Raw genomic sequence first — 15,150 nt, forward strand, 5'->3', positions numbered from 1 at the left:
CACTCACTTCTAGTCATCAGCAACAGCCCACATGTGTTTCTCATGGTAGATTTTCCTGTTATATGTGGACAGATGCAATGTCTCCTGGGCTGTGTTAACAGTTAACTGGTTGGCTTGTTGTCACTTAATCCTACTATCGCTAAAAGCAGATACTAGCTTTGAAATGCACTCAAGCTTTTTTCAAAAACATAAATGATCAGAATGTTTTTATTCTACATTCAGCCTTTATTTTGCTCACTTTTCATCCTATGTTTTTCTTTGCCAGTGCAGTTTGTTGCCTTATTCATTCCTTCAGAAGTGAGTGTATTGGGTAAAATAAACAGATTTTCCTATGAAAGTATAAATTGTAGCTTTAAATTTTAAACAAAAGACAAGAGTCTCCTTTTTACTCTTTGTCATCAAAGTCTGGAAGCTATATATTACCATGACATGGATTCTGTATGGCAATGCGGTAAAAGGTGGATGTTTCTAGGCACCAGTCCAAGTGCTGTCTGAAAAAAACCCTTTGTAAACAATTCCATATGTCCCAATCCCACAGGTATCAGAGCTGCAGCCCAGCAAGCAATGTGAGTATGAGATAAGATACTGATGATGAGAATTGGAAATGTGTCAGGAGTGTACAAAGGCAGGACTTCGAGTGATATCTCAAAAGGTTTACATAAATTCAAAATGTAAAAACAGCATAAAAACACAAATACATATGAACTGCAAAATGATATTTAAAGTAATGAAAATAACACACTGATCAAATGAAAAAAATTGATAACAGGCTTATGTAACATAAAAGTAGAAATGCCAAATAGCCTGAATACCCTTTCCCATAAAGTTGCAGAACCTGCAAAAATATGAATAAAATGCAAACAATATTATTATTAATAATATTATTATTATTATAGAACTCTCATATTGCGTAACACTTTACAGTAAATATGAGTAATATTGGATTTCACTTAGCTGAAACTGGCAGATTTTTCAGCAAATTTTCATTTATAGGCAAAATGTAGTGAAGTCAATGAGGGAAGCAAAGTTACAATTGTTAAAGGATAGGTTCACTTTTAAAAAAAAATATATAAATGCACATTTTTTTGCATGTAAAAAATATGCATTTTTTGGAGCCTGTAAAGCTATGCACCAGCAATTAGCAGATTGCTGATGCCATGCAGGTCTTCTTTCTATCTGTGTGCCTGCACATCCCGTAAGGGCAAGCAGATACACTTATAGGAAGAATCAATAAACTACCATTGCGCTCAGCAGCACCGCGGTAGTTAATGGAGAACTATTAAGCATGTTCCCATTTACTGCAGCCACTGCCCAATCCCCACAATCCCTGTGAAAGCAGTATGAAGAGAAGTTCCCTGTACTAGTTGTCATTCATTCACACAGCTCTGTGTGTGAATGAACTACAAGCCCCAACATCCTTTTTTGACTGTCAGGGGTTGTAGTTCATTCACACATAGAGCTGTGTAAATGAATGACAGCCAGTACGGGCATCTTCTCATGGTACTGCTGTCACTGGGAGTACGTTGATCGGGCAGCGGCAGCTGTATTGGTAATATGTTCATGGTGAACCTATTCTTTATACTGTTGCCGGCCACCCGACACAGTTTTACTGTGGCAAGGTGGCTTCGCTGCATGAACAGACGTTACTGTACATTGGTCGTGTGCAAGGGTAGGGAGCGCACGTGCCTGCGGTCCCCGCGATGAGCTACTTTGTTAAATATCTGTACAGAAATTAAAGCATTCATTGGGCAGACAATACTATCTACAATACACTTTAACTGTGCTGAAATCAAAGTGTTTAGCCTAATTTGATTTTTGTGTAATTCCTTACTTAACCTTCTTAGCGGTGATCCTGAGCGTGACTCGGGGTTAATTTTTACTGCCAGGAGCGGTAACCCAGAGTCACGCTCGGGGTAACATTGCAGAGTGCCAGCGGAGTCCCCTTACCTGCCAGGGGAGTCCCCTTACCTTCTCCTGTTGATCCAGCGATGTCCTTCGCTCTGATCGCTGGCTGGCCGGTGTCTGACTTCCTGGTTCCATTTCCTGTGAGTAGCTGCGGCGCACGGGAGTGGAACTGGGTGGGAAATTTGAAACTATAAACATAAATAAAAGAAGTAATACATTGTAATCTGAGAGGATTACACTGTATTACCTCAGATTACCTCAGATCTGACACTTGATACATTACAGTGCCCCTTGCCTGACATGATACTGTCATTTATGCCCATAAAAAAATATAACATGGCATCAAAAAAGCGCCACTTTAGTAAAGCACTTTTGGACCAGTTGAGTGACAGCGACAGCGACATGGAGGTGCTCGCAGAACTGAGTGATAGTGAGTCGTGGGGTGATATGTCGTCTGACACTGATCTGGCAAGTGACAACAGCGATGATCCTGCACCTTACCTCACCGATGTGCGCACTTGGTGAGCTATTGACTGCGATACGGACCAGATAGCGCCTCCAAGATTCCCATTCACTGGATCACCTGGGATGATGATAGATGTTAAGTATGACAACCCTCTGGCATACCTGCAATTATTCCTCACTGAGGAGGTAATTGAAAAAATTGTCACAGAGACAAATTGCTACCAAGAGCAGCAATCCGCTATGCTGCATGCCAGGTTTTCCAGAAGCAGAAAGTGGGAACCAGTGACGAAAGAGGACACCTGGCAGTTTCTGGGACTCATCATTCTTCAGGGGTTGGAAGGGAAACTGTTCCAGAAATGGTACTGGACCCCCTACAAGATACTGGTCACTCCGTTTTTGGCACTGTGATGTCAGATTACCGGTTTTCCCTGATCATGAAGTATTTCCACTTCACAAACAATGAAGAGTTTGATGATGCCATGCATCCTGCGCCCAAACTAAAAAAAATCTGGGAGGTATGGCAAATTATTGTGACCAATTTCCAGCGGACCTACGTGCCAGAAAGGGATGTCAGCGTGGATGAAAGTTTGATGGCCTACAAGGGACGCCTAAGCTGGATACAGTACATTGCATCCAAAAGAGCGTGGTTTAGCATCAAATCCTACATTCTCTCCACTGGGTACATCTGGAATTTGGTTATTTACACCGGTAAAGGCACGAAGTTCAACCCCAAGTGCAGTGGCTATGGGATGGCCACATTATCTGTCCTTACACTGCTTGAGCCATTGCTGAACCAGGGATATTGTGTAACCACAGACAATTTCTATACGTCTCCGGAACTGTATGGGGTTTTGCTACAAAACAAGACTGACGCATATGGTACAGTTAGGCCTAACCGATGTGACATGCCATCTATGCTTGCCAAAAAAAAAACTAAAAACCGGAGAAATGGTTGCCTGGCAGAAGGGTAAGATGATGGCAATGCGATGTCGAGACAAGAAGGATGGGTGTCTCATGAGCACTGTGCACAATACCTCCACTGCCATGGTCCACACAAAAGGTGGGAAAGATGTGCTGAAGCCGCAAGTCGTGATAGACTATAATAAAACCATGGGAGTTGTCGACAGAGCCGATCAGGCAATGACATTTTATCCGGCTATGTGCAAACAGCAAAAAAATATTATAAGAAGATATTCAGACATCTTCTGGAACAATGCCTTTTAAATGCATATACCCTGCACAGAGCAAAGAGTGACAAGCCTCTTGTTCATTCTGAGTTCATCTGGAAGGGGACTGAGTGGATTTTTGTCAACCACCAGACGCAATTAGTAGTTGTGAACAGACCTGGATGTCGTGCTGTTGACGTTGTCAACCCAGAACGCCTGACTGGTCGTCACTTTGTGGATTATATCCCGCCAACCACAAAAAGGCAGCACCTACCAGGATGTGCATAGTTTGCTGCTCAAAGAGAGATGGCAATGGAAAGAAAGTCCGAAAGGAAACCAGGTTCCATTGTCCTGATTGTAACGTCAGACTTTGTGCAGTCCCATGTTTCAGAATTTATCACACTTAGGATGTTTATTGCATTTTCTTTGTTTGACAAATTTCATTATTTATTACATTATTGAATAAAATTATATTATTTATTAGATTATAATTCATGATTTCATGTTTAAATCTTTATCACATCTGGGATGTCTACTAGAGTCTTGTTTGGTCAGGTTTAAGTCAGTAATTACTAAGAATTGTAGGCCTACAATACATAACACCAAATTTCCATGCAAAAAATTGTACCGCTTTCAGTACAAAATTCCAGACATAATCATACCGCCAGGGAGGTTAAAAAGCATAGCTCCATACAGGATCAAAGGTACAAAGGAGTGAATTTCTTGATGGTTTCTATCTCCCTTCTTTTCAGGATCTCCACAATATTGATAATAAGTATTGGGGTGGACTGGTGCAGTATAGCACTGCATAGACAAAATAAGGAAAATAGGCTCTGCTCCTACAGTATATGTATCTCAAGGTTAGTCAGTTTTGTCCATGGAGTGTACCTTTAATTAAACACAGCAAGCAATAGTCCAAAATGTCTCTATGAACTCAATGTCAGACATTACAAAACCACTTTCAATCGAACTTTGTTTAACACTGGTGCCCATTATTGGTAGAGTGTTATGGGAAAGAGACATATCCAGACCGCGATCGATTTCACAAACATTCATCAGGGGACAGGGATTAAGAGTCTAACTGTTCTTTATGCAAGACAATTAAGAAATATAGTTTTAAAATTGATTTGTAAAATCAATTCTTTTTTCTGAATTTTAGGGAGGTAAATGAAGCAGTTTTACAAAACAGCTGCAGAGAAATGATTTGCTTTATCTATGGCTGATGTCAGAGCTGATCTTGCCTTGTAAAGTCTTATTTAATTAGAAATACCCTATTTAAATTGTAACAAATGCTGTTACATATACTGCCATGCTGTAATTTGATTTTGCTCACAGTTTATTAGTTGCTACAGTGGCTACATGCAGCATCTCATGACTGGAAGAAATGCTATGGTATGAATGTCACTGGTACACATCAAGGCTCTGTCAATGAGCAGGAAAAGTATAAATTCCTTGAAAGTACAATGGCCATGGAGATCACAGTCAAATCATACTTTTGAAAATTATTATTTTTTACACTGTGATGTTGTAAATGTCAGAAAGCATTCCCCAGATATAGACCTTAAAGACTTAGCCCACCTTCCTAATATTTATGTTACCTCCATATTTAAGGTGTAACATGAAACCTGGTCACATTCCCCTACCCTCCACTCTAAAACTACCCCAACTTACCTAAATTGTGGGATGCAATTCTCTGCAGCCTTCTGCTTGTGTTTGATTTCAGCACAGCTGTGTGTGGTTCTGTGGATCTGGGAGGACAAGTTTGGTGATGTCTCCACACTTGTAGTCCATCGTTTGCTTCCTCCAGACACATAAATGTAGGTCGGTACCTCTATATGGAAGAGGCGTTGTAATGCAATACACCCACAATGCACTGAATGCAGCTGCAATGCTCTTCAGGCTTCCATGCAAAAATGTAATACATTTATTTTTTTATTTTGGTATTATGGATGAATTTATTAAATTTGCAGAAATGGACTATGCCTTTAAAGTGCATACAAAACTCAGAAACAAGCATTTAAAATATTGCATGCTTACTGGCCCTTATAAATAGTAGCTACATTGGCCTTTTTTTGTTTTTCGCCATTGTCACCACCCTAGGACAGAAAGTGTTGTAGGGCTATAGAACACCTCCCCTCTCCTCATCTACACTACATTGGTAGTATATGATGTGTGTTTTAGAGGTGCAGGGCTGATAACACTCTTTAAATTTGGTGGTTGGTGCCGGGTCCCTCTCAGGAACATCATGAAAGCCATCAGACTCTTGCACATGAGCAAAAATGTTATGTGAACAAATATGTGTGCATGTCCTCCACAAACATTGAAGTTAAGTGGGCTATTTAAATCTAACATCTACATAGGCTCTCTGCTAAATGTTTTTTCAGTCTGTATTCCCATGATTCTTGATTCCAAAGTTGTGTCCAACCTTTATTGCTGACCCGACTTCCAGCTGAACTGCTCTTGGATTTCCCCTACCTGTTTATGATTACTGCTCACCTTAGTTTGACCAAGACTCTGCTTATCGACTTGGTATTTTACTTCCTGCTCATTGCCTGTTGCTTGTTCCTAACTTTATTTCTGCCTATGATTTAAAGCTTTGCTGTTCACCTGCTACTGACCTTGACTGACCCATAGCCTCGATGCATTACCAACCTTCAAGTTCCATCGCCTGTTCGGGCACTTGCGCCCTTCCATAGCTCTTGCCGGACTTAGACAGAAATTGTGAAAGAGGCCACCCCTCATCATCTTGGGCTCCTCTTAAAGGTACGTAACAGCCCCTAAAGTAATTCTGCTACCACAGAGTGGTGTAACGTTTGTGATTTCTAGCATTTTTGACACTGAGCTGGTGGTTCAGGAAGGGCTTACATGGTTACTTTGAACTGAAACTGGAAGACTAGGGAAGAACAGAAGCAACACACCAGAACTCTGGATTCAAAAATATATTTATTGCAATAAACATTTTGGAGTCGTTTCTGTATGTGTAACCAACATGTTTTGAACAGCTTACAAGTGTTACTAAACCCACAAGGGAGGCAGTCTGTAGTCTGTATACAGAAATTCTCAATTTGGTGTGTATTGCTAGTGAGTTTTTTTTTTGGGAGGGTGCATGTGATCAGCACAGGGATAATCAGAACTGTCCAGACAGAGGGTCAGGGGTCATGCAGCCTATTAGTACAGTCAGAGGAGAATGAAAAATTCTCCTACAAGCTTTAATTAGTGCTTGGCCAGACACTAATAGAAGCCATAAGACTGCTATATACTGCTGATAAGGATGGGCTTGATGTTCGAGTCAAACATAAGTTCGACTCGCACATCAGCTCTTCATGTGTTCGCTGAGCACACAAACAAATAGGGTGCTCGGCAAGAAGTTCTTATGACGTGACGTCAGTTCATTTATTCACTGCTCCAGCACCATAATGCACTGCGCTGAATAAATTACTGACGTTACGTCAGAAGGGGCTGTGCCACCGCTGGGTGTCCCTGGCCCTTTATAAATGAGCTGTCACAGGTGTGTGAAGTGGTGGGAGCATCTTTTTTTTGTTTTTTTCGGGTGTGCAGCAGGCGACGTGATGGACAATGGATTTATATCGGGGGACACTATTTTTTTATTTTTATTTTTTAATAAAGGACTTGTCAGAAACTGGCTTTTGTCTTTATTTATTTATTTTTTACACTTTTTTGGTGAATGGGTAGAGGTACGATGTACCCGATATCCATTCAAATGGGGGGGGAGCGGGATGTGGGGGCCCCCTTGTTAAAGGGGGCTTCCAGATTCCGATAAGCCTCCCCCCGTAGGCCCCCACTACCACAGCCCACGTTTGTTGGGAAGAGACCCCTGTCCCTATCAACATGGGGGCAAGGTGCTTTGGGGTGGGGGCCCTAAAGCACCCACCCCCCCATGTTGAGGGCATGAGGTCTGGTATGGTTCAGGAGGAGGGGTTCGCTCGCCAGCCAGGTTGTGTGCTTGGATAAGGGTCTGGTATGGATCATAGGGGGAACCCCACGCCGTTTTTGTTTTATTTTTTTATCTGTATTGCCGGAAGTTGACAATACATTACAGCAGTGAGCAAGTTTAAATTAAATTTTTTCCCTTAGAAATGTCAGTATTGTGGCAACGGGCTACATACATCGCACACATGTGCCACTTTACAGGAACATTAGGGGGCCCCCGGGCACAATATTTAAAGGAATTTTTCATTTTTATTGTTTCACTTTAAGCATTATTAAAATCACTGCTCCTGTAAAAATGATTGTTTTTTTAAAAATAAATTTGCATTGATTCATGTCCCCCAGGGCAGTACCCGGGTCACCATACACTTTTTTGGGCCAATAACTTGCATTTAAGTCTTTAAAATTAAGGACTTTTGATTTTTCATGTTCATGTCCCATAGACTTTAACCTCCCTGGCGGTATGATTCTGTCAGGAATTCTGTACCAAAAGCGGTACAATTCTTTTCATGGAAATTTGGCGTTATGTATTATAGGCCTACAATTCTTAGTAATTACTGACTTAAACCTGACCAAAACAAGACTCTAGTAGACATCCCAGATGTGATAAATTTGAAACACAAACGCATGAATTATAATCGAATCAATAATATAATTTTATTATAGAATATATAATATATATAATAAAATTATATTATTGATTAGATTATAATTCATGCGTTATATATTATATATATATATATATGTGTGTGTGTGTGTGTATGTATGTGTGTATATATATATATATATATACATATATATAAAACGCATGAATTATAATCAAATCAATAATATAATTTTATATATATATATATATATATATGTGTGTGTATATAGGTATATATAATATATATATATATATATATATATGCATATATATAATATAAAATGTGTTTGTGTTTTGTGCAACATTTTTTTTTTTTTTTAATTTCCCTCCCTAGTTCCGCTCCCATGCAGCATTGCTGCTGCAGGGAATGGAACTAGGAAGTCCTCCTACCGACAGACGAGCGGCGGGGATCTCGGCTGGCTCATCGCTGGATCGCCAGGATAAGGTAAGACACTCCGCTGCGCTGTCTGCCCATTCACCCCGAGCGTGACTCGGGGATACCGATAATAGCAAGAAATTCCTACCCCGAGTCACGCTCGGGGATACCGCTAGCCTAGTTAATGGAGTTCGCATGTTTGCTAGAACATTTCCCCTGTTCGAGATGTTCTGGTGCGAACCGAACAGGGGGGTGCTCGGCTCATCACTAACTGCTGATGAGAAAAGGTATTTAGCAGTTTATATTTACTCAAATAATTGCATTTTCATGTTCTGTGTACTGTGGGAGACCAGATATAGTGAATGCAGGATCCTGGGTTTAGTAACACTTTAGGATACAAATGGCTTAACAGGAGGTAGACTTAAATGGGTTACTGTACTAAAAAATTTGAAAATCAACATACAATAAATTGTATGAATATTCACTTCAATTATCCAATATTATAAAAATTAAGTTCCTGTTTACATTGAATACCCAATCATTTGCAGATAAAAAAGTAGCCATGAATGTGCTTTCACATGATTACATAGTTGAAGTAAATATTCACACAATTTATCATGTGAAGTGTCACAATTCCTTTGGTAAATAAGCCTCATTGTCTTAGTGATCTTTCAAAAATAATGTAAACAGTTAATTGGCACTCCATTAGGGATGTTATGAGCTCGTTGGATTTCTCCAGGTCAGCAGGTATATGTTTGCATGTTTTTGCACAAAATAGAAAGTGTTTTTAATGGTATATTTAACTACTTCAATACCGGGCACTTTTCCCCCTTCCCGCCCAGGCAATTTATAGCTTTTAGCGCTGTTGCATTTTAAATGACAATTGCGCGGTCATGCAACACTGTACCTAAACCAAATTTATGTCATTTTTTTCCAACAAATAGAGCTTTATTTTGGTGGTATTTGATCACAGCAAGGTTTATCTTTTTTGCTAAACAAATAAAAAAGCCCGAAAAGTTAAAAAAAAAAGTTTTTTTGTTTATGTTATAAAATTTTGTAAATAGATACGGTTTTTCCTGCACTGATGAGCACTGATGAGGCCACATTGACAGGCAGTGATGAGGAGGCACTGATGGGGTGGCACTAATATGCGGCACTGATGGGCACTGATATGTGGCACCAATAGGTAGCACTGATATGCAGCATTGGTGGGCACTGATAGGTGGCATTGATGGGCACTGATAGGCGGCACTGTTGGGCACTGATAGGTGGCACTGATGGGCACTGATAGGTGGCACTGGTGGGCACTGATAGGCGGCACTGATCGGCACTGATAGGCAGCACTGGTGGGCAATCATGGGCACTGGTGAGTGGCACTGATATATGGCAACAATGGGCACTGGTGGGCAGCACTGATGGGGAGGGTACTGGTGGGCAGCACTGATGGGGAGGGCACTGGAAAGCTCCCTGAGCGCTGATTGCCATCCCTGGTGGCCATCCCTGGGGTCATGGGTGGGCATTTCTGGGGTCATGGGTGGGCATCCCTGGTGGTTCTAGTGGCACCCCCCCCCCAAGGGTCTGCACTGGTAATCAATGCTCTGATTACCAGTCCAGACCCCTCCCCTGTCAGGAGAGCTGCAGATCAGCTCTCTTCTACTCATGCCTGTCAGGCACGAACTGAGGAAAGCCGATCAACGGCACTTCCTATTTACTATGTGACCAGCTGTGATTGGACACAGCTGGGCACATGATAAAGAGCCTATGTAGGTAGGCTCTTTACCAAGATCAGAGATGCGGTGTGTCAGAGTGACACACGGCAGCACCAATCGCCACTCTGCACGCCCCAGGGGACATGCAGAGCGCATTATCTTGCCGCCGTCATATGACGTCCGGTCAGGATAATGTAACCTCCTTCCCGCCATCATTTGCCTATAGGGCGGGCAGGAAGTGGTTAACACAACAAAGCAAATTAGAGAAGATTTTTGTTAGCACTTGCACCCACTTTAATAATTCCAGCTCCAATATTGGTCTTTCACAATGAATACATCTGTTTGCAGATAAAAGTTTTCTAAAGAACATTGGAGGTATTTTAACGCATCTCCCTAAAATACCCATTTAATTACAATTACAATTTTTTTTTATTTGTTTTGTTTCCAAATTTCTAAGATATTTATGTTAAAAAAAAAATAAAAATCTGAGCAACTCTCTCATATTGCTAATGCCAAATGAACGTTTGTTATCATTGATTGCTGATAAAAACTATAAATATTTTTGTTTCCAGGTAATAAAAATGTTGCAATCTCCAAAGCGGTGCATACCTTTTAAGATACAGGTGTAAACACCATCAGGCATAACTCCATTTTTGCTATTTTCTTGCATACCTCTTAGGTATCTTCCCTAATCTACACTTTGCAATTCTGCCCCCCGATAACTATAATTGCAGTAACTTTCATCTGTGTTTGCTATTCATCTTTTCTTGTTTAGATTAGTAGGTTTGATGGTATGTAGTGTGCACTCAGGGTGTGAAGTTGCTCATTTTGACTAGTTTTGGAAAAATAAAATCCCTCTGCAAATTTGAGTAGTGTAGTAGAGATAGGGCCAGGATTATATTCCTAGCAAGCGGGGGCTTTCTTTAAGATGAATATTTTAATTTAGTCCACACCAGCACAAATTAGAATGATAAAACGTGGAGAAACACTGCATCTGAATTAGGGCTACTGCATTGTACCTTAGCATGGTGGCAGAGTTATGGCTTGAGTTGACGGGCATTAGTTGACATGCCTTTAAAACACTTCTATAATAATTTATTAATCACTGACACCTGCATTTGAGCTGTAATTAACCTTCTTCATACCTACATATGACCTGCTTTAGTCCCTTTGAAGCAAACAAATGCTTATCAGTTGCCTAATTTTATTCTGACATACAATATCAGTCCCATCCAGTGAGGATTCCTCTCAAAGGATTATTCCCCTCCTAAAGGGACCCCCCCCCAACTATCCGCAGGGCTTCTCTTTTCTCTTTCCTTTATGCACTATAAAAGCATGGACACATTCCTCAATAACTATTATACTAAGAAAGAGATGTAGCACCCTCCTAGACCGGTGCTAGAGAGTGAGTATAGTTTTGGCTCTGTCTGCCTATCAGAGGAGCAGCAGGTAAATTCTATATTGCACTCTGCTTAACAGGGAGCAGGATCTGTGAATAACGTCTGCTCGGGGTGCCCAGTGTGTGATTCATCTGGTCTAAGGGAGTGTCCCAAGCTGATCCAATGGGGAGGCACATTGGATAGTGGAGGAAACCTGGCCAATGACACGCAGGCTTTTGATACAGCCCCTGGGATTGGCACAGACTGTGTGCATTGTGGGGCAGGGTATAAAAAAGCCAGGGGCACGTGAGGTAGAAGTCTTTGGCGGGAAGCAAAGTCCCATAAGGAGGGTGGTGGCTGCCTCCTCTTCTGCAGCAGTTGGTGATGGTCACAGGCAGTCGGCCTGGTGAACCTACAGAGTGGAGCTGAACCCAGAGGTCCAGGAGAGATGACTGAAGAGTTGGGGCACTGCGAGAATCTGGAAAGCAGTATAGTGAGTACAGAGGATCTTGCCGTGGGGTCTGCCCAGGAAGGGGACCACTCCGGATAGTGTAGTCAGTGGACGGGTGTCAGCCAGTATAGAGAAAGAGGGTACTGGCAGTACCTGAAGAGAAATACAAACAGGAACATTTACCTCAGCTTTATTCAAGTTGCAGGATGAAGTAGCGGCCTTGCCGCATCCTCAAGTTAGAAGTCCTCAGAATTTGTGAATAGTTCAAGGTTGGAGTATCCCACTCATCCCTTCTCCCATCCCAATATAAAATAAAAACAACAAAAACATCTACTCCTAGACTGATCACTGACTGAGCCAAGAACGTGAAGTGCTAACAATTCTGCCTGCAGTTGCTACGGGTAGCCCAGGGGAATCCAAAAAGTGTCAATCACCAGCAGTCCTCTAGGGGGCAGTGCTATAGAAATATACTAGTATATTTGATCTTTTCCTGATTTTTTATTTATTGAAAACACAAAAACATTATAACAACACAGGATTTTTTTCTTCTAGTTTTGAATATATTGTTGCTACTACACTATATAATGATTTTGAATGATGTGTCAAGTTTGATCCGAGTTCAGTTAGTAAATCTGATTCTTTCTCGCAGTGGATCTGGACCGAACTCTTCACACAAGATTTGAGTGTATTTACCGTGTACTGCAGCTAGGTTTTCTTTGTGGTACCAGCTGAGTACTTTATTTAGTTAGTTCACCTGTAACCTAATGATGACACATTAGAGTCGTATATACAGTAGGTAATTGTGGTGACTAGTTCCATTAGGTAATGACACGTCTGTCTCTTTGTACCCTGTTCCATCTGTTAACCACTTGTCGCATGAAGCTTTAATAAAAAGGATTATTGGAAGTACAGCCGTCTGGAATCAATTGCTTTAAAATACAGGAACTATGTTTGCACAAGAATTATGGGAATGTAAATTAAAAAAAGTTTTTGTTGCAATGGGGCATAACAAGACTGATACAACTTTTCATAAAGCAAATGAAAATTTATGTTATGTAAATACCTTAAAAAGTGCCACCCAAATCATTTAAATCAACCTCTAGCCTCTACTGCTATTTAATAATTGCTTGTCAAGTTCCAGCACAGGCCTCTTGTGTACCAAAGCAATTAAGAAAATGGTTTGAGGTTAATGCACTCTCAGGTGTCCTCTTCCTTAATAGCGGTAATCATACATAACCGCTCATCACACTATTCAGCTTCTCATCACAACTGTTACTATTGTAAAGAGTAATGCTGTGAATGGGGATTATTTAAATGTCACAGCTTAAAGTGAACCTTTCAAACATTTTGAACTTTTAAAAAGTCATACTTAAAGCAATTTTAAGATATTTTTTATTATAAAAAATATTAAAATTAAAATTAATACTTACCCGCTCTCTTAAATGATTTTGCCCACAGTAGCCCAAACCTCCTCATCTTGGGTCACCTGCCAGTGCTCTTTGCTTCTCCTCTACCTTGTGTGTCCCCACTGCACACTGATTTATATGGGGGCACACCTGTGGGCTTGATCCCGAGTCAGGCTGTGTGCATCTTTTGACACACACAGCATGGCTCAGCCTTCCCCCAGCTCTCTGCTCACAAAAGTTGATTGACAGCAGTAGGAGCCAATGGCTGCAGCTATTTCCTCTGCTTTAGAGAGGAGATAGCTGCTGCAGACAGGCACAGCACTGGATGAAATCATTGGGGTGAGGGGGTGATACAAACACTGGGATATGCATTAAGGTAAAACAATGCCCAGGCTTTAGAACCACCTTAAGACCACAAGGTAGTGTGTATTGGTATTTTTATTAGTTAGGGATAAACCCCACACCTAAACTAAATTTATATTACCCCTCTCGGTCATAGTTGAAAATCCCTCAGCAATCAATAACTGGCTTAGAGATAATTGATTAGTGTGGTTTAACCCTTGTCATAGCCTGTAGCTGGCCAAAGCTAGCCACATATTTAAGGGTTACTTTGTATTGATTTACTGTTTGCACTTTGGTGGCACATGCTTACACCATATTACTATTAATTAGCAAGCGCTATAGGTAGCCTCTATTTTGAGGCTATACACTATCACTTTACACTCCTTACTATAGCAACTGCATATTCTTAACACTTATTCATTATATATTTCTTTATTCAAATACCACTTGTAGCCCATATGGCGCGAGGGATATACTCCTAGTATATTTTACCCCACAATATCGGCCAATACCAATATTCAATGGCTAAAATATCGGTATCGGTATTGGCTTTAAAAAAACTATATCGGTCGATCACTATTAAAAACCTTTTAGGTGTATCAGACAGCTCGTCCACAGTTGTGTGCTGTTTTTCATCCACCAGCCACTATGTTTCCTGTAGTGTAGTGAAATGTTGGACAGCTCTTGCATCTCCCTGCAAGAGAAAGAAGACTCACTACATGATGGACAGGCAATCATTCAGCATAATAATTTACAGGGTGACTCCAATTCAGCTTTTCTATCTAAACCATAGGATCCCTTAACAAAATTCTATTATCCTTGCTTGCTAATTTGCTCTTTCAAACCTTTGAAATCTGCTAATAATGTTTTAATGTAATTTAACTTTGATGCAATTTACTAAAAAAAAATTCAGTGGTGTTATTTAAGGGGTCCTTATATAGGTTTGTAGTTTTTTGGTGCCTCAAGCCAGGTTTGGGACTTCATGGGCAGGAGTAAATAGATTTTGATGGTTTTTTAAAAAAACAATTTATTGAAAAGAAAGGTAAAACATAGAGGTATTACAAACATATAAGTGAATGGGTGAAGGCCCATTGGGTGAGAGTGACGAAAAAGATAGAAGGTGGGTTTACAGGTGAGTATTGGTGACATTGGTAAGGACATTCCTGCTCTGCTATTCCATGTATCTTGGACAGGAACTAAGTTCAGAGGGGGTGTCCAATCGGTTTTCCGACGCGTTTCGGCCGTGCACGGCCTTTTTCAAGGATGTATCACCGGTTATGTTTTGTGTCCACTTCATATGAGTATGCCTTCCCCGTGATTTCAGGATGCTGCAGGAACTTATGCTGTTGACTAGACC

The 15,150-nt window shown here is 40.8% G+C and overlaps 1 protein-coding gene across 1 annotated transcript in view; it reads right to left on the reverse strand.

Moving 5' to 3' along the window:
* Window positions 1-218: 218 nt before the first annotated feature.
* LOC309547958 (uncharacterized protein) overlaps window positions 219-15,150 on the reverse strand; it is a gene marked incomplete at both ends in the record, with an annotated part of 161,935 nt that continues 147,003 nt past the window's right edge. Inside the window, 2 exons of the mRNA XM_082247952.1 lie at window positions 219-329; window positions 1,969-2,093. Coding sequence (XP_082104078.1) covers window positions 219-329; window positions 1,969-2,093 — 236 coding nt within the window. The remainder of the gene's footprint in view (window positions 330-1,968; window positions 2,094-15,150) is intronic.

The sequence above is a fragment of the Pelophylax lessonae genome, assembly GCF_965119305.1.
Source record: "Pelophylax lessonae genome assembly, chromosome: 2".
Lineage (NCBI taxonomy): Eukaryota > Metazoa > Chordata > Amphibia > Anura > Ranidae > Pelophylax > Pelophylax lessonae.